Here is a 24,772-nt window from a genome sequence, read left to right as displayed (position 1 = left end):
TACATTTACCAAGCCAATTTACCTCCAAAGCTGTACTTCTTTGGAGTGTGGGAGGAAACCGAAGATCTCGGAGAAAACCCCTCGCAGGTCACGGGGAGAACGTACAAACTCCGTACAGACAGCACCCGTAGTCGGGATCGAACCCGGGTCTCTGGCGCTGCTTTTGTTGTAAGGCAGCAACTCTACCGCTGCGCCACTATGACTGTAATGTCACTAGAACTAGCATATGGTTGATCGTTGGTGGGCTCAGAAGCCTGTTTCTATTCCGTATCTCTAAACTAAACTAAACTAAAATAAACTAAACTAAACAACAAAATTGATAATTGAATTGATTTGGGGTCTGCTTATTTTTATTCATGCATGCTCTTCTTTCTGCATAATAAAAGAATGACACAGTGATTTTGTGTATGTTCAAATCAGTGGTACGTATACGCTTGGTATGCTTTTTTGTTGAATTTACTTTATCCAACAATACAATAACAGAATACAATGAAGCTGGCATAGAAAATGCTCATAAGAATGGGAAATTGCAATCTTACATACAAAGCAGATTACATACAAACTTGTCATACCAGCCCTGGGCTTTGGTGACAGAGGATTCCATGTGCGTGAGGTGATACCAGTCGTCAGCCGGCCGATGTGTGATCTCCCCCTCTGAATACCTACTCACCTCCACTCTCTTTCATGTTTCCATAGTTAAAGGAGGCAGAACAGTGGAGCAGCTTTTAGAGCTGCTGCCTCAGAGCGCCGGAGACATGGATTCAATCCTGACCTTTGGTTCTATCTGTGTGGAGTTTGCACGTTCTCCCTGTGACCTTGCAGGTTTCCCCCGAGTGCTCCGGTTTCCTCCCACATTCCAAAGATGTGCGGGGTTTATAATTGGGCTCTGTAAAATTGTGCCCAGAGTGTGGGTAGTGAATGAGAAAATGGGATAACATAGAATGAGTGAGAACGAATGATCAATGGTCAGTGTGGACTTGATCTACACACAGCAGCAAAGGTCAGGATCGAACCTAAGTCTCTAATGCTGTGAGGTAGCAACTCTAATAGTTGCGCCACTGTGCTCTCCTGCTTCTGAGTGTATAACAAGGTTGGGGGCAGAAAGGAAATGTATAACATGCAGTATGTGTATTTCTTCGTAAGTGTAGTCTGTGTAAGTGTATCCCGGTTTCATGCAAGGTTGCTGTTTGTAGCGTTAAGAGTTTAATGATGGGTTAGGTTAAGTGGAAGATTGGAAGCGAGTGTTCAGCATTTGTTAGAGTGAATTAATTGGCTGCAGTTTCCTTTATTTAGCAGATACTGGTAAAATAGGTGGTGAAAGCAGGTATTGAGGGGGGTTGTTCTGGGATGCCAGAAGTAACTTGATCCTTCCCAAGGTGCCGTGGGCCTAACTCAATGAAACACCTGTTAAAGGAGATGCCGCCTTGATAACCCCAATGATATACTTGCATCTGCACGATCAGTTTTAAAAAAAATGTGCTTGTTAACATGTAGGTAGCTGTTTATTACATATGGAGTTAGTTATTGGCCTTCATCAGTTTAATCAGTTTAGATAGTACTTTGGCTTTGGGCTAGGTTTTCTTGATTGAGCGCTTATCCTGGTGTTATAGCGAAAGTATTTTGTGTTTTAATTGTAATTTATTAATCGAGGTATTGCGTACAAATGTTTTTGTGAACAAATAATTCCAATCACAACTGCCCACACTCTGTCCCGATCCCCATGAACGTTGGATCTGTAATTAATTACTGAGCTACCATTAGCATTGCACACAGCCATTGCTGCCCACCCCGAGTTGCCCGTGAGAAGGTGGGGCCTGCAGAGAGCAGGCACAAATCCGACAGGCAAATGGATGCCTACTGCCTAACTACTAAATAAGTTAGCATCAGATGAGGATTTCCAAGTTCTATTGTTCAGCATTTTCCTGGACATGGACAAAGCAACATTAATAAGATGGTGACATATTTCTTCATTTTTCAGCATGACCTAGGCCTACAGGATCTCCCGGTTGCCATCCATTTTAACTCCCCTTCCCATTCCCATACTGACCTTTCTGTCCTGGACCTCCTCCATTACTAGTGTGAGACACACACAGATTGGAGGAACAGCCCCTCACATTTCATCTGGGCAGCTTGCAACTCAGTGGTATGATCAGCAAATTCTAAAATTTTAAGTAACTTCATCTCATACTCGCCTCCCCTCCCCTCTTCCACCTTGCCCCTTCCACCTTGCCCCTTCCACCTTGCCCCTTCCCCTCCCCCCTTCCACCTTGCCCCCTTCCTCCTCCGTTGTTTTTTTTAACCAGATCCACAGTTCTCCACAGTTTTTCTTGAGATCACACCTTCCCTAACCAACCATAGACCTACCAGGCAACGCCTGAGGTCATTTGTGACTGGCCCTGATTGCTCCTGGTCTTTTCTTGCCTCCGGTTCCCCCCTACTCTCCCCTCCACCTACACTACGGTTGCCCGCTATAAGGAGTTTGTACGTTCTCCCCGTGACCTGCATGTGTTTTCTCCGAGATCGTCGGTTTCCTCCCACACTCCAAAGCCGTACAGGTTTGTAGGTTAATTGGCTTGGTAAATGTAAAAAATGTCCCTAGTGTGTATGGATCGTATTAATACGCGGGGAGCGCTGGTCGGCGCGGACCTGGTGGGCCGAAGGGCTTGTTTCTGCGCTGTATCTCTAAACTAAACTAAACCCTACATTCAGTCTGAAGAAAAGTCCCAACCCAAAACATCACTCATTCTTTTTCACCAGAGTTATACCAGCACTTTGTGTCTATGCTCAGAATACTTACCTGTATTGAGATTCAAGGACAAAGGCGAAAAATGTTGTATCCCATTTCACAACAAATGATAACTGTGCAATTAATAAAGTGGAAGCTGTGGAATGTAAGGTGTGAGTCCACGTGTAATGCTCTGTTGTAGGGCTTCTGAACAGTTCTTCCATAATTTGGGGTAATGTTCGATTCACCTTTGCCCCATTGAGGATATTGGACTTTGTCTGTGGAACTGATGCACTACAATGCTGAGAACTATATTCTGCACTCTGTATCTTCCTCTTTGCTCTATCTATTAAGTTTGAACTCATTGTATCTATATATATATAGTATATTTGATCTGTTTGGACAACATGCAACACAAAATGAGCACTGCAGAGCCAAGGTAGAACATGGATCATTTATATTTATATTTTGTAGGAATAAAGGCTTTCTTTCTTTCACCGTACGACATGAGAAAATTAGCTGCCTTGCCAGCTCTGTAATTCAATCCAACATACAAATTAGATTTTTTCTTTCAGTTCATTCCAAACGTCTTGTGCCATTAGTTTAAGAAACTCGTCTAACAAATATGCTCTCAGTGCTGGCACTGATGATTAGGCAGAGTTCACAAGATCTAGTCGCGGTGTACAAAGACTGAAGCATTGGCACACAGAAACATCACCATGTCGACCCTGGCCTCCAGGATTAAATGCTGATTCTTTCATTATCCAACGTGTGGAGTCACAGAAGCATTCAGCACGGACCAGTCCATCAGGTCACCGAGTCCATGCTGACCAACAAGCCTCCACTGCAGCTTGGCGAGGGAATCGTTGCTCCAACACTGTGATCACTCACTCAGATGTCCATACAAAATTAATTCAATCTGCAGTGGAAACGTTTGGGTTTTGATCACTACCCTTTGGTCAGAAATGCTTGATAAATAATAAGGATGTTCTAATCATTCAGGCTACTAATAACCTGGAGTGAGAAAAAAAAGGACAGTTGGCACAGTTGTACAGGTGTAGAGTTGCTTCCTTAGAGCACCAGAAACCCGGGTTCAATCCTGACCTTGGATGACGTCTGAAGGGAGTTTGCACGTTCTCCCTGAGACCACGTGGGTTTCCTCTTGGTGCTCCAGTTTCCTTCCACATTCCAAAGGCATAAAGATTTGTAGGTTAATTGGCTTCTGTAAATTGTCTCTAGTGTGTAGGATGGAACTAGTGTACGGGGTGATCGCTGGTCGGTGTGGACTTGGTGGACCAAAGGGCCCATTTCTGCTGTCTATCTCTAGAGTAAACTAAACTATATGATCTATGAACTATAGTCCATATTATATCGATCAATGGTGCCTGGTCAATGGTAATCTTCAGAATATTGTTAATTGGATTTTAAACTAATTATAAAATAGTATTTCACACCACGTTCTTATTTTTTCCTCCTCTCGCTAGAAGGGTGGCACAGTGACGCAGTGGCACAGCTGGTAGAGCTGGTACCTCACACTTGCGGGGTTCAATCCTGCAAGTCCCACCTGTGACGCCGGTTGGCGGGGCGAGCTGGTCGAGGGCGAGAGAGGAGGCCCTGCAGCAGCCTGGGGCTTTCCTGGATCGGGAGCCACACCAGTACATTAGGCACGTGGAATGGACTTCGAACTTTTGTAAATGCCGCCAAAATAAGGTGACACATGCATGTGTGAGTTATGCAAAAAGAATCTCATTGTGCAATGCATACATGACAATAAAGAACCATTGAACCATTGACCAAGTGAGTATTCTTCCGGGTGCTCCAGTTTTATCCCACATCGGGTGCTGCTTGAGCACATTCTCCCTGTGACCACGTGGGTTCCCTCTGGGCGTTCTGGTTTCCTCCCACATCCCAAAGACGTGCAAGTTTGTACATTAATTGGATTCTGCAAAATTGCCCCCCACCCCACCGGGTGCAGGGAGTGGATGAGAAAGTGGGATAACATAGAACTAGTGGCAGCGGGTGACCAATGGTCAGCGTGGACTCGGTGGCTGTTTCGATGTTTCCATGCTGTATCTCTAAGCCAAACTAAACTATAAGTTGTTCCTTGAAGCAGCAAAGTTTGTCACCAGAAAAGAGAGGTAAAAAGAGGTGCAACTATTCCAATACTTGAACAATGCTAGATATACATGACAACCATTAATACATCTGTTTCATTATTGCTCATTCATGACTCAAGCAGTTCACTCTCAGAGGTTCTTCAGGTAAAAATACATCTTAATCCTGCAGAGTAATGGAGTTTAAGGGAAGTGCAAGGCCCAGCCAGGTGCAAAGAGCTTCCTTACTCCTTTTTAGACCGTAAGATATTGCCATACTTATAGTAAGGGTAGTGCTTGTTGAAACTCTACTGAAAAAGCCTCTTGATATCATGAAATTAGACATTAAATATTTTATGTTCCTGCCTTCATTGTAAGATGGGTTCAGACTATCAATAAAGCGATTTTTATTCCTGTCAAAAAATGACCTTGAATGGAATCTTTTGACATAGAGCAGCCATTTCCCTTGTGTCAACTCCAAAACAAGGCACCAAACGTGCATCAAGGAATAATTTAGACACTTAAGGAAAGAAGAGTTTGCGTCAGTTCTGCTTTTCCCTTCCTTTCTACGCAGGGGGCGTCTGCCTTGTCAATTTGCATGGTTTAGCCAATTGGAATTCCAACAGGAAGCTTCTACAAAATCATGAGAGGGATGGATTGGGTAGACGCACAGAGTCTCTTGCCCAGAGTAGGGGAATCAAGAAGCAGAGGACATAGGTTTAAGGTGAGGGGGGAAAGATTTAAAAGGAACCTAAGGGGTAATTTAGTTACTCAGAGGGTGGTGGGTGTATGGAAAGAGCTGCCAGAGGAGGTAGTTGAGGCAGGTACTATCACAACGTTTAAGAAACATTTAGACAGGTACATGGATAGGATAGGTTTAGAGGGATGTGGGCCAAATGCAGGCAGGTAGGACTAGTGTAGATGGGATATGTTGGTCATTGTGGGCAAGTTGGGCCAAAGGGCCTGTTTCCATGCTATAAAGTTCTATGATTCTTCTGACCCAATGAAAATATACTCCCGTTGAGTACTTAAAAATTACATTGGACAAAAATGTTACTTCCTAATCAGGTGGAACCCTCAAATATATCTACTTATTCTGAATCTACTGTTACTTCTAGTATAGAAGGGTGGGCATGGGCAGTTGTCACAACTCTTCGTGGGGTGAATACAGTCTTTGCCTAAATTTGTAGCCAATTGGTATATATTGGTATCCAATATCTGCAACTCGTCAGCACAATACTCACATTCATCAAGAGAGATATGGAATTACATAGAAAACATTTCTGACTTACTCAACACACTCTATTGCATAATACAATATTCAAATATATATATTGTATATTTATGTGGACATTGTGTACATATTGGCTGCAAACTAACCCAAAACCACGTAGAGCCACAATTAATGCCAACAATGCACTGCTCTATGTACAATATAAACAGTGCGTAGTTCCCTTTAGTAATTACAGCAGTAGTACAATAGGGCGACATAGTGGTGCAGCTGGTAGAGCTGCTGCCTCACGGCGCCAGAGACACAGGCTCGATCCTGACCTCGTGTACTACCAGTGTTGAGTTTGCACATTCTCCCTGTGACCACATGGGTTCCCTCTGGGTGCTCCTGCTTCCGCCCACATCCCAAAGACATGCGAGTTTGTAGGTTAATTGGCCTCTATAAATTAACCCTGGTGTGTAGGGAGTGGATGCAAAAGTGGGATAACGTAGAACTAGAGTGAACAGGTGATCCATGGTGGGCGTGCACTCAGTGGGCCCAAGGGGCCTGTATCTGTAAAACTAACATTGGAGACAAACGTAACAAAATGCCAATATGTGCACAACCTTTCTTGGGCACCATGTAGATTTTGTTATTCTTAGCATAAATATTTTGTAGAAAGGAAGCATGTTTGGAAGGATTTCATCCGGTGTTGATGTTTGGGATTTTTCTAGGTGTAGAGTGGTTGTAGGATACTTAGTTATGTCTCGGACAGATACATGGCCCCTTTATTATCCATGACCCTACTGTACATATGTATGCACCATTCAGTGTGAAACATTCCGTGGGTTGGCTACTTCACGGCAGCTCTAGTTGCAGATGCATTCATTTACTAAGCCGAGTTCAATGCGACCTGCAATTGTGTCTTCTGTTATCCCATTGAAGATTTCCCAGTATTAGATTGACACCAGTAAGTTGATAAAGTGTAGTGAAAAATAGTGTCTCAAATTTGACATTTCTCAAAACATCAGTGTTAAGAATGTGGACATCATGCAAAATATTTTATACAAGGGCTATGGACACATCGACATTTTTTTGCTTTAGTTCTTTCGGAGGGAGTGCCACATGGAGACAGGTTTCCTTAATGTCGCCAGCATCTGATTCCAGTGAGTTACCCCCATCCCACTACTTTCTGGTCCAATGATGACATGGCCCACGTTCTCTGTTTTTCCCTCTACACAGGATTCAGTCACCGTTATTCGGAGGGATAATTCCTGTGTCACAAGAAAGGAAATAGGCAGTTCAATAAACAATAGACAATAGACAATAGACAATAGGTGCAGGAGGAGGCCATTTGGCTCTTCGAGCCAGCACCGCCATTCAATGTGATCATGGCTGATCATTCACAATCAGTACCCCGTTCCTGCCTTCTCCCCATACCCCCTGACTCCGCTATGCTTAAGAGCTCTATCCAGCTCTCTGTTGAATGCATTCAGAGAATTGGCCTCCACTGCCTTCTGAGGCAGAGAATTCCACAGATTCACAACTCTCTGACTGAAAAAGTTTTTCCTCATCTCAGTTCTAAATGGCCTACCCCTTATTCTTAAACTGTGGCCCCTTGTCCTGGACTCCCCCAACATTGGGAACATGTTTCCTGCCTCTAACGTGTCCAACCCCTTAATAATCTTATACGTTTCGATAAGATCTCCTCTCATCCTTCTAAATTCCAGTTCATTGAAATTCTCTGTAGAAAATTGTGAATAACAGTGTACTTTAACCACACTTCACTGGACTTTACCTTGCGCTAAATGTTATTCCCAGGTAACACAGCAGGTCGGCATGGATCAATTGTTTCAGACTGAAGACCGGGCCCGACCCGAAACATCACTTATCCATGCTCTCTAGAGATGTTGCCTGACCCACTGAGATACTTTGTGCCTTCCTTTCCCAAAAAATAGCTTTGCCATTTAAGACAGAGACGAAAAATATTTTGTTCAGACAATGGGTGGTGGAAAATCTTTAGAATCTTCTACTCACGACAGAGAAGAGAAGCTCATTTGTTTAGTACATTCAAATCAATAGATAGCTGCTTATTAAAGAAATCAGGTGCTATCAGGTTAGTACAGGAAGCCACTGCTGAAGTAAAGGATGATCTTATTAAATGGCAATCACAAAATGCTGGAGTAACTCAGCGGGTCAGGCAGCATCTCTGGAGAGAAGGAATGGGTGACGTTTCGGGTCGAGACCCTTCTTCAGACTGATGTCAGGGGGGGTGGGTCAAAGAAAGGATATAGGTGGAGACAGGAAGACAGTGGGAGAACTGGGAAGGGGGAGGGGAAGAGAGGGGCAGAGGAACTATCTAAAGTTAGAGAAGTCAATGTTCATACCGCTGGGCTGCAAGCTGCCCAAGCGAAATATGAGGTGCTGTTCCTCCAATTTACGGAGGGCCTCACTATGACACTGGAGGAGGCCCATGACAGAAAGGTCAGACTGGGAGTGGGAGGGGGAGTTGAAGTGCTCAGCCACCGGGAGATCAGGTTGGTTAAGGTGGACTGAGCGAAGATGTTGAGCGAAACGATCGTCGAGCCTGCTTTTGGTCTCGCCGATGTAGAGAATTTGACATCTGGAACAGCGGATACAATAGATGAGGTTGGAGGAGGTGCAGGTGAACCTCTGTCTCATCTGGAAAAACTGTTTGGGTCCTTGGATGGAGTCGAGGGGTAAGATAAAGGGACAGGTGTTGCATCCTCTGTGGTTGCAGGGGAAAGTGCCTGTGGAGGGGGTAGTTTGTGTTGGAACGGACGAGTGGACCAGGGAGTTACGGAGGGAACGGTCTCTATGGAAAGCAGAAAGGGGAGGAGATGGGAAGATGTGGCCAGTAGTGGGATCCCATTGGAGGTGACGGAAATGTTGGAGGATAATTTGTTGGATACGTTGACTGATGGAGTGGAAGGTGAGGACAAGGGGGATTCTGTCCTTGTTACGAATGGGGGGAGGGGGAGCAAGAGCGGAGTTGCGGGATATAGAAGAGGCCCTAGTGAGAGCCTCATCTATAATGGAGGAGGGGAAGCCCCGTTTCCTAAAGAATAAGGACATCCCTGATGCCCTAGTGTGAAACACCTCATCCTGAGCGCAGATGCGGCGTAGACGGAGGAATTGGGAGTAGGGGATAGACTTTTTGCAGGAGACAGTGTGGGAAGAAGTGTAGTCCAGATAGCTGTGGGAGTCAGTGGGTTTGTAGTAGATGTTGGTCACTAGTCTGTCTCCTGTGATGGAGATGATGAGATCCAGAAACGGTAGGGAGATGTCGGAGATGGTCCAAGTATATTTAAGAGCGAGATGGAAATTAGTGGTGAAATGTATGAAGTCAGTGAGTTCTGCATGGGTACAAGAGGTAGCACCAATGCAGTCGTCAATGCAGCAGAGGTAGAGTTCGGGGATGGGGCCAGTGTATGTCTGGAACAGGGATTGTTCGATGTACCCGATAAAGAGGCAGGCATAGCTAGGGCATTTTATTAAATGCATTTTATTAAATGGGAGTGGTGCAAGGAGCCAAATAGTGTGCCACTCTTAGAGTCATGGAGTGATACAGTGTGGAAACAGGCCCTTCGGCCCAACTTGCCCACATGTCCCAGCTACACTAGTCCTTCATTTCTCATGTTCTTGTGGATCTGTATGCGACTTCAACTGAATAGGATATAAGTAACCATGAGAGTCACTATCTACAGATTAAATCAGTTGATTGTGGTGCAACCTCTAAAGGGAAACAAAGGTGCTTGCATTTATATGGTACCTTTCAAGAGCTCAGAATACCATCCAATGGAATGGGTCTAAAGTGTAATTATTGTTGTAGTGGCCAAGTACAATAATGGTTGTCAATTCCAGCTCACGATAGACAACAGGCCACACAGAATGCAAATATACATCAGTTTAGGATGATGTATTTCTACATCAGTGTTTATGATCAAATAGTGGTGCATATAAGCTCAACACAAACCACATTTTCCCATTTCCACCCCTTTTCACCTTCCGCAGAGACCGTTCCCTCTGCAACTCCCTGGTTAACTCATCCCTTCCCGCCCAAACCACCCCCTCCCCAGGTAACTTCCCCTGCAATCGCAGAAGATGCAACATCTGTCGCTATACCTCCCCCATCGACTCTGTGCAGGGACTCCGATGGTCCTTTCAGGTTAGGCAGAGGTTCACTTGCACCTCCTCCAACCTCATCTACTGTATCTATTGTTCAAGATGTGGACCCTTGTACATCAGCGAAACCAAACACGATCGTTTCGCGGAACACCTTCGTTCAGCCCACGTGAACCAACCTGATCTCCCGGTTTCCGGACACTTTAATTCTCCTTCCCAATCCTACACAGACCTTTCTGTCCTCGGTCTCCTCCATTGTCAGAGTGAGGCTAAACGCAATTTGGAGGAACAGCATCTCATATTTCGCTTGGGCAGCTTGCAGCCCAGTGGTATGAATATTGATTTCTCTAACTTCAGGTAGCCCCGGCATTCCCTCTCTCTCTCTATCCCTCCCCCACCCAAGTCGCACTAGCTTCTCATTTTCACCCTACAAACAGCTAACAATGGCCTGTTTCCTTTATCATTGTCACTTTTTTGCATACCTTTCATTCATTGTTCTTTGTTTATGTTCAATTTTTATGTGGTTGCGTGTTTTGTTGCTTTTTTGGTATGACTGTATGGCAAATCAAATTCCTCATATGATTTACATACTTTTGTTTTCATGCTTGGCTAATAAAATTCAATTACAATTACAATTATCTCTCCACATCACCATCTATATCTCTCATTTCCCTTATCCCTAACCAGTCTGAAGAAGGGTCTCGACCCAAAAAGTCACCCATTCCTTCTCTCCAGAGATGCTGCCTGTCCCGCTGAGTTACTCCAACTTCTTGTGTCTGTCTTCGGTTTAAACCAGCATCTGCAGTTCCTTTCTAAACAATACCAATAACTCGGGTCTCCATTTCTTCTCTTTTGTCTCCACTTTACTGCTCCAGTCCTTGGATCTCCATTTTATTACTCCATCTCTCGTGTCTCCATTTTATTACTCCATCTCTCGTGTCTCCATTTTATTACTCCATCTCTCGTGTCTCCATTTTATTACCCTGTCTCTTGTGTCACTTCTTACAACTCCATCGCTTGCATCTCCAGTTCACTTCATCTCTTGCATCTCCATTTCATTACTCCATCTCTTGTGACTCTTTTTTTTATCATTTCATCACTTCTTTCTCCTTTTACTCCTCCACTCCCCTGTGTCTCCATTATATTAATAACAGCGCCCATGAAATAATTGACAAGGAGCATCTGCATCACAAAGTAACTGGACGACTGAAGAAGGGTCTTGACTCATAACCTATTCCTTCCCTTCAGAGATGCTGCCTGTCCCGATGAGTTACGCCAGCATTTTGTGTCACTCTTCGGTTTAAACCAGCATCTGCAGTTCCTTCCTACACTCCTGGACGATTACCATGCCCAACGAGAGAGTCTTAACTGCCCACCCTTGACATTCAATGCTATTACCCTGGCCAGTTTCTCCACCATCAACATCACATGGGTCACCATTGACCATAGAAACAGAAACATAGAAAATAGGTGCAGGAGTAGGCCATTCGGCCCTTCGAGCCTGCACCACCATTCAATATGATCATGGCTGGTCATCCAGCTCAGTAGCCTGTACCTGCCTTCTCTCCATACCCCCTGATCCCCTTAGCAAAAAGGGCCACATCTAACTCCCTCTTAAATATAGCCAATGAACTGGCCTCAACTACCTTCTGTGGCAGAGAATTCCACAGACTCACCACTCTCTGTGTGAAGAAATGTATTCTCATCTCGGTCCTAAAAGACTTCCCCCTTATCCTTAAGCTGTGACTCCTGGTTCTGGACTCCCCCAACATTGGGAACAATCTTTCCGCATCTAGCCTCTCCAACCCCTTAAGAATTTTATATGTTTCTATAAGATCCCCCCTCAGTCTTCTAAATTCCAGCGAGTACAAGCCCAGTCTATCCAGTCTTTCCTCATATGCAAGTCCCGCCATCCCAGGGATTAATCTGGTGAACCTTCTCTGTACTCCCTCTAAGGCAAGAACGTCTTTCCTCAGGTTAGGAGACCAAAACTGCACACAATACTCCAGGTGCGGTCTCACCAAGGCCCTGTACAACTGCAGCAGAACCTCCCTGCTCCTAAACTCAAATCCTCTTGCTATGAATGCCAACATACCATTCGCTTTCTTCACTGCCTGCTGCACCTGCATGCTTGCTTTCAATGACTGGTGCACCATGACACCCAGGTCACGTTGCATCTCCCCTTCTCCCAATCGGTCACCATTCAGGTAATACTCTGCTTTCCTGTTCTTGCCGCCAAAGTGGATAACCTCACATTTATCCACATTATATTGCATCTGCCATGCATTTGCCCACTCGCCTAATCTATCCAAGTCACTCTGCAGCCTCCTAGCATCCTCCTCGCAGCTAACACTGCCACCCAGCTTCGTGTCATCCGCAAACTTAGAGATGTTGCATTCAATTCCCTCGTCCAAATCATTAATATGACCAGGAGCTCATATGCATTATGTACATAAATACTGTAACTTCACAAGCAAATCAGCGGCTTGAGATCCTGCAGTGAGCCACTTGCCTCTTACACATGGGGACTATTCACCATCTACAAAGCATAAATCAGGCAGGGCATGGAATACTCTCCACTTGCCTGTCTAAGCACAGCTCAACAAAAGTCAATCTTAACATCATCCACAACACTAAAATCTTAATATATTAACCACCGGCACATAATAGCGGCATGGTGTATATCTGCAGTCATTAGCCCAGGTTACACTGGACGCTCAACCTCTATGACTAAGAAGGAAAGAGGGCAGCAGACACATAGCGCCGCCACTAATTTCCCTCCAAGTCACACACGATCCAAACAGAGAAATATATCTCCCATCCTTTCACCACTTTCACCTTGGATCGTGGCCTGAAGGAGGTTGCCGCTGAGCCGGTCCCCTGCTTGTAGGACCCAGCGGACCGCCGGCATAGAGTCATAGAGTGATACAGTGTGGAAACAGGCCCTACTTGCCCGCACCAGCCAACATGTCCCAGCTACACTGGTCCCACCTGCCTGCGCTTGGTCCATATCCCTCCAAACATGTCATGGAAGGGGAAGGCCCCTGCTCGTCCCCCGAAGACCAGAGACCGGGAGGATGGAGCCAGCGATGACAGGCGAGGAGCAAGGCTGGATGTTTGAGAGAGGGAACCCGGATCTGCTCTACCGCACACATGTGGTCGGCTGTGGGAGGCATCCCTGGGGAACAAAGGTGGACGGGCGAGGGGAGGGACCAGCTGTCCAAGGACGGAGGTGGCTGGTGACCTGCAACAGCCTGGGACTTGACTAGAACACGCACTGGAACGTAAGAACGTAAGAACTGGAACGTAAGAACTGGAACATGGGCTTTGAAAATGGCGCCAAACATGGCACCTCTTGCAGTTGACTATTGCAGTACACTTGCTAATTGGGGATCGGGGGTATGGCAATAATCTATTGGATTGTTTGTAAGGCAAAGAATTTCACTGACTTAGCACTTGGTACATGTGACAATAAAATCACAATTGAACCATTGAACCACTGCTGGGTTGCCCCCCCCCCCCCCCCCCAACAACCCTCAGGAACCACCTTCACCAGAAGAATTGCAAAGGTTAATTAAAACTAAGATCAATTAGTGATGGCTTTCTTAGTATCGAAGGTATTTATTCACAAAATGCTGGAGTAACTCAGCAGGTCAGGCAGCATCTCAGGAGAGAAGGAATGGGTGACGTTTCGGGTCGAGATCCTTCTTCAGACTTCAATACCTTCGATTTGTACCAGCATCTGCAGTTATTTTCTTACTCTTTCTTAGTATCAATTGACGATGTCCAAATAAATGCTGGTCTTCACAGTAATGTCCAACTCCCATTAAATTAATAACAATAAAAAAGACCTGAGTGAGACTAAGTGCCAGCATTGATCAGCTTTGTGCTAAATGGCATTTACACAAACCACAGAAACTCTCCAAAGATTAGTGAGGATAATCTTTTCTTTGGATGGCACATTGGCATCAGTCCACTATCATTCAGGGAAATAAAAGGCCTTCGGTCGATTGGATTCCAAGTAGACACTGAATTATGCTTTCATTAAAATAAGTATTCTATTAGCTTCTTACCTGCAGAACAATTGCAGGAACTGAGAAGATCATAGCTTCATTGAAGACAGGATTGGGATCATCCCTCTTGACTGCCGTTCTTTTCTTACTTATTTTCCTCGTATCTTGAAGGAGATAAACTTTCACAAATGGATCTATTTGGGTTTGTGAAAGAAAAAACAGAGAAGCGGAACAGTTACATGCAAATTAAAATCCATTCACCAAATGTGGAGGCCCAGTGGTTCAGCTAGTAGAGCTACTGCCTCACAGCACCACAGACCCGGGCTCCATCCTGACTTTGAGTTTTCACCTGAGCATGTGGGTTTCCTCCGGGTGCTCCCGTTTCCACCCACATCCCAAAAATGTGCGGGATTGCACGTTAATTTGCCTCCACACTCTGTTAATTGCTCCTAGCGTGTAGGGACTGGATGAGACAGTGGGATAGCATAGAACTAGTGTGAACAGGTAATCTGTGCAGGAAGGGACTGCAGATGCTGGTTTAAACCAAAGATAGACACAAAAAGCTGGAGTAACTCAGCGGGACAGGCAACATCTTTTGAGAGCCCCTTCTTCAGACTGGTTAGGGATAAGGGAAACGAGAGATATAGACGATGATGTGGAGAGATAAAGAACAATGAATAAAAGATATGCAAAAAAGTAACGATGATAACGGAAACAGGCCATTGTCAGCTGTTTGTAGGGTGAAAACGAGAAGCTAGTGCGACTTGGGTGTGGGGAGTGATGGAGAGAGATGGCTGGCGTGGACTCGGTGGACTGAAGGGCCTGTTTCCATGTTGTATCTTTCAATCAAAAAAAATATTGTTGGCACTACTTAATAGATAAACATGTATAAAGTTATATATAACTTAGTAAGGTTGTAGTAAGTTAGTTATAGGATACTGTTAAAGGGAAGGAAAATATCTCAGTTACTGACATTTACTTTGAATCTGCCACCGATCCTCCATTACCATAGAAAATATCACGGAATTAATCAATTGTATCCTTTCATAACGTGCAGAAAAGGTAATTTCATACCCTGGTAATGTCCAAATCTAATATTGCAGCTATTCCTTAATGCTTATTTATTTTTCAGAATGCTTTGCAGCATATTATTAATAATATCACATTCTGATACAAGAGCAAAATTAATTAAAATTAATCATTTTATTCTGAACTGTGATCAGTGTTAAAAAAGATTGAAATCCAATTTACACATTGAAGGCTGCTAAAATTAACTAATCAAAAGATATATGAGAAGGGTCATCAAGGCGACTGTGAACACCAATGTGATAAAAACACACAACACACTTGAATACACAATCATTCAACTTGTCACAGGAATGAAAATTCACAGGAACAAGTCTTTCCACTGAGTGAACATGGGCAGGGTGACCTGGACAGGTTGAGTGAGTGGGCAGATGCGTGGCAGATGCAGTATAATATAGATAAATGTGAGGTTATCCACTTTGGCGGCAAAAACAAGGAGGCAGATTATTATCTCAATGGTGTTAGATTGGGTAAGGGGGAAGTGCAGCGAGACCTGGGTGTCCTTGTACACCAGTCACTGAAAGGTGGCGTGCAGGTACAGCAGGCAGTGAAGATAGCTAATGGCATGTTGGCCTTCATAACGAGAGGATTTCAGTATAGGAGTAAAGAGGTTCTTCTGCAGTTGTATAGGGCACTGGTAAGACCACATCTGGAGTATTGTGTACAGTTTTGGTCTCCTAATTTGAGGAAGGACATTCTTGTAATTGAGGCAGTGCAACGTAGGTTCACGAGATTGATCCCTGGGATGGCGGGACTGTCATATGAGGAAAGATTGAAAAGACTAGGCTTGTATTCACTAGAGTTTAGAAGGATGAGAGGGGATCTTATAGAAACATATAAAATTATAAAAGGACTGGACAAGCTAGATCCAGAAAAAATGTTCCCAATGTGAAGCGAGTCCAGAACCAGGGGCCACAGTCTTAGAATAAAGGGGAGGCCATTTAAAACTGAGGTGAGAAAGAACTTTTTCATCCAGAGAGTTGTGAATTTGTGGAATTCTCTGCCACAGAGGGCAGTGGAGGCCAAATCACTGGATGGATTTAAGAGAGAGTTAGATAGAGCTCTAGGGGCTAGTGGGATCAAGGGATATGGGGAGAAGGCAGGCATGGGTTATTTGTTGTGGACGATCAGCCACGATCACAATGAATGGCGGTGCTGGCTCGAAGGGCCGAATGGCCTCCTCCTGCACCTATTTTCTATGTTTCTATCTATGTTTCTGTGATTAATTCGTGTTATACACTGGATCAACATGCTGCACAGCAAATACACACGTGATCAACCCGTGTTACTAACATGGAAAAATCAAAGCATCACCTAATGTTATACAACCTCAACACTCTGTACAGTACACCACATGTGCCAAATCAACTTATGGTACACAGGTCGCGGGGGTGTCACGGTGGCACAGCGGTAGAGTTGCTGCCTTATAGCGCCAGAGATCCGGGTTCGATCCTGACTACAGGTGTTGACTGTGGGCAGTTTGTGCTTTCTCCTCGTGATTGCATGGGTTTTCCCCAGGTACTCTGGTTTCTTTCTACACTCCGAGATGTTTGTAGGTTAATTGGCTTCAGTGAAGATTGTAAATTGTCCCGAGTGTGTAGGATAGTGCGAGTGTATGGCGATTGCGGACTCGGTGGGCTGAAGATCCTGTTGGCCCACTGTATCTCTAAACTAAACAAAACTACACAGTGAATAGTTTAGTTTGGAGATACAGCATAGAAACAGGCCCTTTGGCCCACCGAGTCCATGCCGACCATTAATCACCCATTCACACTGTTTCTGTGTTATCCCACTTTCTCATCCACGCCTTACACACGGGGATAATTTCACAGAGGCCATTTAAACTACAAACCCACACATTTTTGGGATGCGGGAAGAAACCCGGAGGAAACCCACGCAGTCACTGGGAGATCGTGCTTACTCCACACAAAAGCACCGGAGGTCAGGATCGAACCCGGGGCTCTGGCGCTGTGAGGCAACGGCTCTACCAGCTGCACCATATTTACAGGTCACATTATGCCACACATAATTGTGCACAGTGAGTACTAATAGAGCCAAGCCCAGTATAGGTCAGAGTCAAACAAAGCTGGGTATCACCAACAGCATTCTCAATCTCCCTGGTGTATACAGAAAATGCTTATGTTTACTATGGTTGGGGACCGATCTCCAAGCCATCATCAACACATTGGGCCTTGTATTCAACATTCTCTCCCATTCTTTCTGCTGCACCACATTGGATTCTGACAATAAAGTTTCATCCCAAGAACTTGGGCAAAAAGGGACGAATCTCCACATCTCAGGAGAAACTAATTGATGAAAAATAGCTTCAGTGATGGTATTCACCATTGCCTTCAATGTATCAGGACATCCTTCGGTCCACTGAAGATAAAGACCTCAGACCTGATGGTCTACTAGGCAGCAGTGATCCTTGTTCTCCCATATATTTATGAGACATGGATTACCCATAGCAGACTTCTCAAGATATCTCCAATAAAATATCTTCAATTCACTGGATGGTTAAGCAAACCGGCATCAATTGTCCTCTCCCAGGCTGGCATTCACAGCAGTGCTGGAGTAAATCAATGGTTCGATGGTGCTTTATTGTCATGCATGCATTGCCCAGTGAAATTCTTTTTGCATTGATAACACATGTACGATTTGACATATTTTGGCGCCATTTGCAAAAAGTCCAAAGTCCTGCCACGAGCTCAATGTACTGAAGCGGCTCCCGATCTGCGTAAGCTCCAGGCTGCTGCAGGGCCTCCTCCATCGCCCTCGATCAGCTAGGCCCACTACCCGACGTCCCTCTCCTCACCCGACCGTCTGTGGTCCCAGGGGGCGCTTCCTGCAGGCGCTGGAGGCAATACCCCGCTCTCTCTCTTTCCTAACGGCCCACTCTTGTCCGTCGTCGCCAGAGGCTCCCTCCTCTTCGGTTCTCCGGTCTTCGGGGCCGAGCTCGGCGGCTTCCGATCTTCCCCTGCAGGCAGCGGCCCGCCCGGTCTTTCTTCGGGTCTCAACGGGTCAGGCAGCATGTCTGAAGATCATGGACAGGTGATGTTTCGGGTCGGGACCCTTCTTCAGACTCGCAGCAGAGGGTCTACTTACACTCAGTTGGCTCCATGGGTCAGGCCGGGTCACTTGCCTGGTAGACTTCAGATCCCCAAAAGAGCCTTTGCCATGGCGAAAGGATTTGCCAGGCAGACGGAACAATTGTTTGGGTATTTCACGGGAAGTCAGTGAGAGAGATTTAATTCCTCTTTGCTTTCACTAGCTATGACATGCTTCTGTTGGTATTCAAGAGGTGTAACGTGGATCTTTTTCTATACACCCAGCGTAATGATTCTTCTGGTTTTCTCGATCTCCTCCTGGAATACATATATCCAGGGAATATCAATAGATATTCCCTGCACCGCATCCAGAATGACAGCAAACAAGCCATATTATACACAGCGAATATAAATAAAGATAAACTACATCTCCAACATGAATTATATAATGCACAATGAATGCTTTGCACTGTTGAATGTCTACAGGAATGGCATTTCACCCACTAAATTCCAACACAATCACAAATTATTGAGAAGATGCCAAAAAAAAAATCAAATGATAAACATAAAATGGCAGCAAAACATCATTATGTCCAGTGAGTTACAACAGAATAATAAAATACACAGTAAGTACCGACAGAATCAAAGTTAAACCCATTGAAATTCTAATAGAATCACAATACATCTGGAGAATACCAACTGAAATATTGCACCCCCAGCACTGGAAACAGAAAATCACGCTGCACGTATTAAATTCCAACAGAATCACAAATAACCATTTAAATGCTAACAAGAATTAAATTACATCCAACGAATGTGAACAGGATATGTATGAGTGAGTAGCAACTGATTCACATTACACACAGCTAATGCCAACTGAATGGCTTTGCATCTGACAAACACCATCAGAACGCCATCTGATGGTGAATATTACCAGACGTAGTGAAAACCAAGAGAAACTTATCACACCCAGTGACTCCCAACAGATTCTCAATACTCCCAGTGAATAAAAACACAATCACAACACACACAGTCAACACGTGGAAAAGCCCCATGGCGTTAGCAAAAGCCAACACACAGACTCACTTTGCACTCTTAGAGTCATACAGTCATAGAGGGTTGAAACTGACCATTCAACCTAACTTGCCCCTGCAGACCAACAAACCCCATCTACACCAGTTCCACCTGCCTGTGTTTTGCCCATATCCCTCTAAACCCCTCGTCTCCACTCTCTGAATTCCAGTGGAACCTTGATGTAATAGTAATTGCCAACTCCATCTCATAACATTGAGAAAATACCAGTCGTGTTATCTGTGAGTAAGAATTTCATTGTTCCATTTTAGGACATATGCCAATAACACACGCTCATGCATCTCCTGACTTGACAGTTAATGAAGTGAAGACAAATCTATCACCATATGCACAGCTACGAAGAAGTGCGGGCAGTGCTTTTTTTTTGTTGACGTAAAAGGTGTCTGCACACATATAACAGTGGGTGGCGCAGTGGTAGAGTGGCTGCCTTACAGAGTCAGAGACCCGGGTTTGATCCTGACTACGGGGGCTGTCCGTATGGAGTTTGTACGTTCTCCCTGTGACTGCGTGGGTTTTCTCCAGGTTTGTTGGTGTCCTCCCACACTCCAAAGACGTGCAGGTTTGTAGGTTAATTGGTTTCGATAAAAATTGTAAATTGTCTCTAGTGTGTAGGATAATGCTAGTGTACGGGGTGATCGCTGGTCGGCGTGGACTCGGTGACTCCATTAACTGCTGTAAATCAATCTAGTTTTTAACTTTGTAGAGGTTCCATATTGGCATTTACCATCACAAATAAAACCACTGTGTACAATGAAACGTGCTCTGTTAATACTGACAGATTCACCTTGCTTGTAGTGAATATTAACAAAATCTCTTTGTATTGTACTCACAAAAAGAGAATAAAGTACAGCCAATGATTTCAAACTGAGTCACAATACAACTGCTGTAACTCCAAGAGACATTAAATTAGCAGATGGAATATGATCCCACCCAGTGAACACCAACAAATTCATATTGCGTCCAGTGACAACGTATAAAATTACTTTATAATCAGTAGATACAAACAGGGATCACATTACACCCTGTAAATACAACAATAATAACACTGCATCCATTGAATACCCTGTGCCTGCCTTCTCCCCATATTATTACACCCTGTGAATATTGGGAAAATCCCTTTGCACTAGAAAACACCAATTGAAAGTGCATTAACACACAGTAAATGCCACCGGAAAGCACCTTAGGACCAGTAAATACAAACAGGAATTATATTGCACGCTCTGATTTTCGACAAAACCACAAAGTGCCCGGTAGATGCCGACAGGAAACAAATTATACCCATTGGATATCAACAACCGCTGAACATATACACAATAACAAAAACACACGGTGAATATTGACAGAAACAACATTACAACCAGCAGAGGCCTAAAGAATCAACAGCACACCCACTGAATTTCAACAGAATAACATGAGACTCAATGAATACCAAGAGCTAGTGCCATCACAGAGAAAATAAAATTTCACTTTGCACTCATTGAGACATAAACTTTATTTGCACGGCAGAACTTTAAAACTAAAGGGCCTGTCCCACTTAGGTGATTTTTTAAGCGACTCAGGCGACTAGTCTGTCACCACATTGTCGTCGGGGTGTCGCCTGTGTGGTCGTGAGTCATCTCCAAAGAGTCGTAGCGTCTTTCTGGGCACCGCTGGATTTTCAGAATGTTGATAATTTCCCGGCGACAGTGGGTTTGACGCCAATGAGCGTAGCTTTACGTATCCTGACGGAGGTGGCTGTCGTAGGTTGTCGCCAGGTACGTAGGTTGTCACCGGTACTGACTTCGGTGAATTCCAAGTGTGGACCACAAGATGGATCGCCCATCAGTGTAATGTGTCCATAAATGATGTTAGGTTTTGTATGTTTTTGCACTTGTATTCTGTTTAAAGATTGAACAAGAAATCATTGTCCATGCTTATCAATACTCTCATGTAAATGAACCTAGTTTAGTGAATGGATTTTTGAGCCATCCTGATCTTTCAAATTAATTTTTGGCCAATTTGGTTCTGGATTTGAACTCAAAGGTTCGCTTTCTTTGTCAGACATGCATTGATTTAATCCTTCACTTCGTGAAATTCATTTTTCAAGCGGTGCTTTCAGCTTTCAGCTTTCATTTCTAGCAGAAATCATTAGATCCATGCGTAGGGCGCAACCGTTTTGCCAAACACTTGCTTTCCGTCCGCCAAGGCCTAACGGATCTGCCAGTTGCTAACCATAGGGCGGCACGGTGACGCAGCGGTAGAGTTGCTGCCTTACAGCGAATGCAGCGCTGGAGACTCAGGTTTGATCCTGACTACGGGCGCTGTCTGTACGGAGTTTGTACGTTCTCCCCGTGACCTGCGTGGGTTTTCTCCGAGATCTTCGGTTTCCTCCCACACTCCAAAGACGTACAGGTATGTAGGTTAATTGGCTGGGTAAAATGTAAAAATTGTACCTAGTGTGTGTAGGATAGTGTTAATGTGCGGGGATCGCTGGGCGGCGCGGACTCGGTGGGCCTAAGGGCCTGTTTACGCGCTGTATCTCTAAATCTAAAATCTAAAAACCTCATATTCTGCTTGAGAAGCTTATGCCCCAACGGCATGACCGTTGAATTCCCCAATTTAGATAACATCACCAGGTCCCTCATAGAACGTGGTGCACAGTAAAATGTAACACAGGAACAGGCCCTTCAGCTCTCAATGCCCATGGCAAACATGATGCCTAGATAAACCAAGCTCATCTGCCTGCACATGATTCATATCCCTCCATTCCCTGCGTATCCATGTGCTTATCGCAATGCCTCTTAAATGCCACTATGTTATCTGCCTCCACCACCACTCAGCAAGCGTGTTCCAGGCACCCACTACCTTCTGTGTAAAAGATTTGCCCTGTACGACTCCTTTAAATTTTGCCCCTTTTCTGCATCTTTGTTTCAGATATCACTAGGTGATGACTATCGTCTGAGCAGATTCATCCTTCATACATGAGGGATGTAGGATAGTGTTAATGTACGGGGATCACTGGGCGGCACGGACTTGGAGGGCCGAAAAGGCCTGTTTCCGGCTGTATATATATGATATGATATGATATGATATAATGATAAAGCGTTAGATAAACTGAGAGAATCAACTGCAAGGGATGAAATGAATTTCACATGTTTCTCTGGTTTTCGTTTCTCTCTTGGGTAGGTCTTGATTCTCTGTCTTATGGACCTTTACTGAGGCGTGAGTTGGGTAAGAATAAAAGTTCTAATAAACGGCCTCAAGCATAAAAGTTTAATTTAAGAATCAAGAGTCAAGTGTGCTTTATTGTCACATGTCCCGGAGTGGAACAATGAACTTCTTACTTGCAGCAGCACGACAGATATGTAAACATAGTACTCAGTAGACACCATAATAAACAACAAAAAGAAGTTCACTCTATAAAAACGATCAATAAATATAGAGCAAAGACAAAATCAAAGGCCCAAGTTCCGAGTGCAATCAAGGCAGATCGTAGATTGGAGTTTAGGTGAAGTTCGTAGTGATCAATAGCCTGATGGTTGTTGGGAAGAAGCTGCTCCTGAACCTCAGCTCCTGTATCTTCTTTCCGATGGCAGGAGTAAATTGTGTTTGCCTTTCCATCAATGCTGCCTGACCTGCTATTGTTTTCTGCTTTGAATTTCAGATTTCCAGCGGTTGCATTATTTTTGCTGGTGGGAGGATTTTTCATCATGAGAGGGTGATTGTATTTTTACAACTTTCCACTTTTTATAACAAGACTCCCATCCAAGAGAAGGACAAATATCATCTTACCTTGTTGTACCTCCGATTTGACATGGTGGACAGCGTGCCAATGCCGACATGCCCAGTACCTGTTTTCCCATCACCTTCGCAACTGTTTGTGGGCCCTGCATTCGTGATCCCTGCCTCGGGAAGACCTAAAGCTGCACTGAAGCTCAGCGGAAAATCACAGTCGTCTCCGGTGACCTAAAATATCACTCTGACATTTTTAGGTTTCCAATGCAAAGTTTCACAGAGCTGTCAAAGGTGTAAGATTAATGAAAGGGAAAATCTTGGCGTTTCTTCACCGAAGTGGAGAGGGATGGCAGTGAAGATTGTTGGAGGTTTCTTCACTCATCATGTTGACAGACAAGCCTCGATCAACCACCCCATTGATTCATGGGTTGCAAATATTCACCTCATAAATTCATTAGTGATAGGAGTCCATTTGGCCCATCAAGTCTACTCCGCCATTCAATCACGGCTGATGTATCTCTCCCTCCTAATCCCATTCTCCTGCCTTCTCCCCATAACCCCTGACACACATACTAATCAGACCCATACCATCACTTCTATCCACGCTGGGCACCGCAATTAACAAATGCTCAGAAATTCTTTACAGAAACTCTGAAAAATTCTTCTGGCTCAGCGAAATTATCGTTTGCTTCCTCCACTGGCTCATTACATTAATCTGATGAGTTTTCAATGCAGTAGATTGGCTGAAGGGCAAACACTCACAAAATGGTCGCTTTTGATGCAGCTTTCTCTGAGCAAGACATTCAGTTTGCTGAGGACAGTTGCTACCAGAGGCACAATAACAAAAGCAGAAAGTGCTGGAAATACTAAAGTAAAGTTGAATTTATTATCATATTCACAAGTATGGTGAGGTGCTGGTATAATGAAAATCTTGCTTGCAGATACATTACAGGCACCCAGACTGAGATAAGAACACAAAAACATAAATTGTACATAAATTACATCTCAGTTACATTTCTAAAAGAAAGATAACTGTTAAAAAAAACCAGACCGGCATGGTGGTGCAGCGGTAGAGTTGCTGCCTTACAGCGCCAGAGACCTGGATTCAATCCTGACTGCGGGTGCTGTCTGTACGGAGTTAGTACGTACTCCCTGTGACCACGTGCGTTTTCCCCGGGAGCTCCGGTTTCCTCCCACATTCCAAAGACGTACTAGTTTGTCGGTTTATTGGCTTTGGTAAAAATTGTAAACAGGGCCCTAGCATGTAGGATAGTGCTCGTGTACGGGGATCGCTGGTTTGTGCGGACTCAGTGGGCCGAAGGGCTTGTTTCCATACAGTATCACAAAACTAAACTAAACTAAACTAAATTGATGCAAAACACAATTAGAAAAAAATGCAAGTCCATGGTAGTGCGAGAGGAGATCGGTCGTGTACTATTGTCGAGGTAGGATTATTGATGAGTAGGTCAGTTCAAGAACCTGATAGTACTTTGAAAGTAGCCGTTCCTGAACCTTGTGATGTGGGACTTCAAGCTTCTGTACCTCCTGTCGATGATACCAGTGGGCATGGCCAGGATGGTGGGGATCCTTGATGATAGATGCTGCTTTCTTGAGGCTGCGTGTCGACTAAATAGTTTTGATGGAGG

The 24,772-nt window shown here is 44.5% G+C and overlaps 1 protein-coding gene across 5 annotated transcripts in view; it reads right to left on the bottom strand.

Moving 5' to 3' along the window:
- Positions 1-3,074: 3,074 nt before the first annotated feature.
- The window catches only part of syt12 (synaptotagmin XII), a 177,009-nt gene continuing 155,311 nt past the window's right edge, over positions 3,075-24,772 (bottom strand). For all 5 annotated transcript variants that reach the window (XM_078415134.1, XM_078415135.1, XM_078415136.1 and 2 more), the window contains exons 8-9: positions 14,248-14,381; positions 3,075-7,302 (exon numbers count right to left, since the gene is read on the bottom strand). In XM_078415134.1, the coding sequence (XP_078271260.1) occupies positions 7,129-7,302; positions 14,248-14,381 (308 nt within the window). In that variant the 3' untranslated portion in view covers positions 3,075-7,128. The remainder of the gene's footprint in view (positions 7,303-14,247; positions 14,382-24,772) is intronic.

Source organism: Rhinoraja longicauda, chromosome 18 (genome assembly GCF_053455715.1).
Source record: "Rhinoraja longicauda isolate Sanriku21f chromosome 18, sRhiLon1.1, whole genome shotgun sequence".
NCBI classification, from domain to species: Eukaryota; Metazoa; Chordata; class Chondrichthyes; order Rajiformes; family Arhynchobatidae; genus Rhinoraja; species Rhinoraja longicauda.
This window is presented reverse-complemented; position numbering and strand designations above follow the sequence as displayed.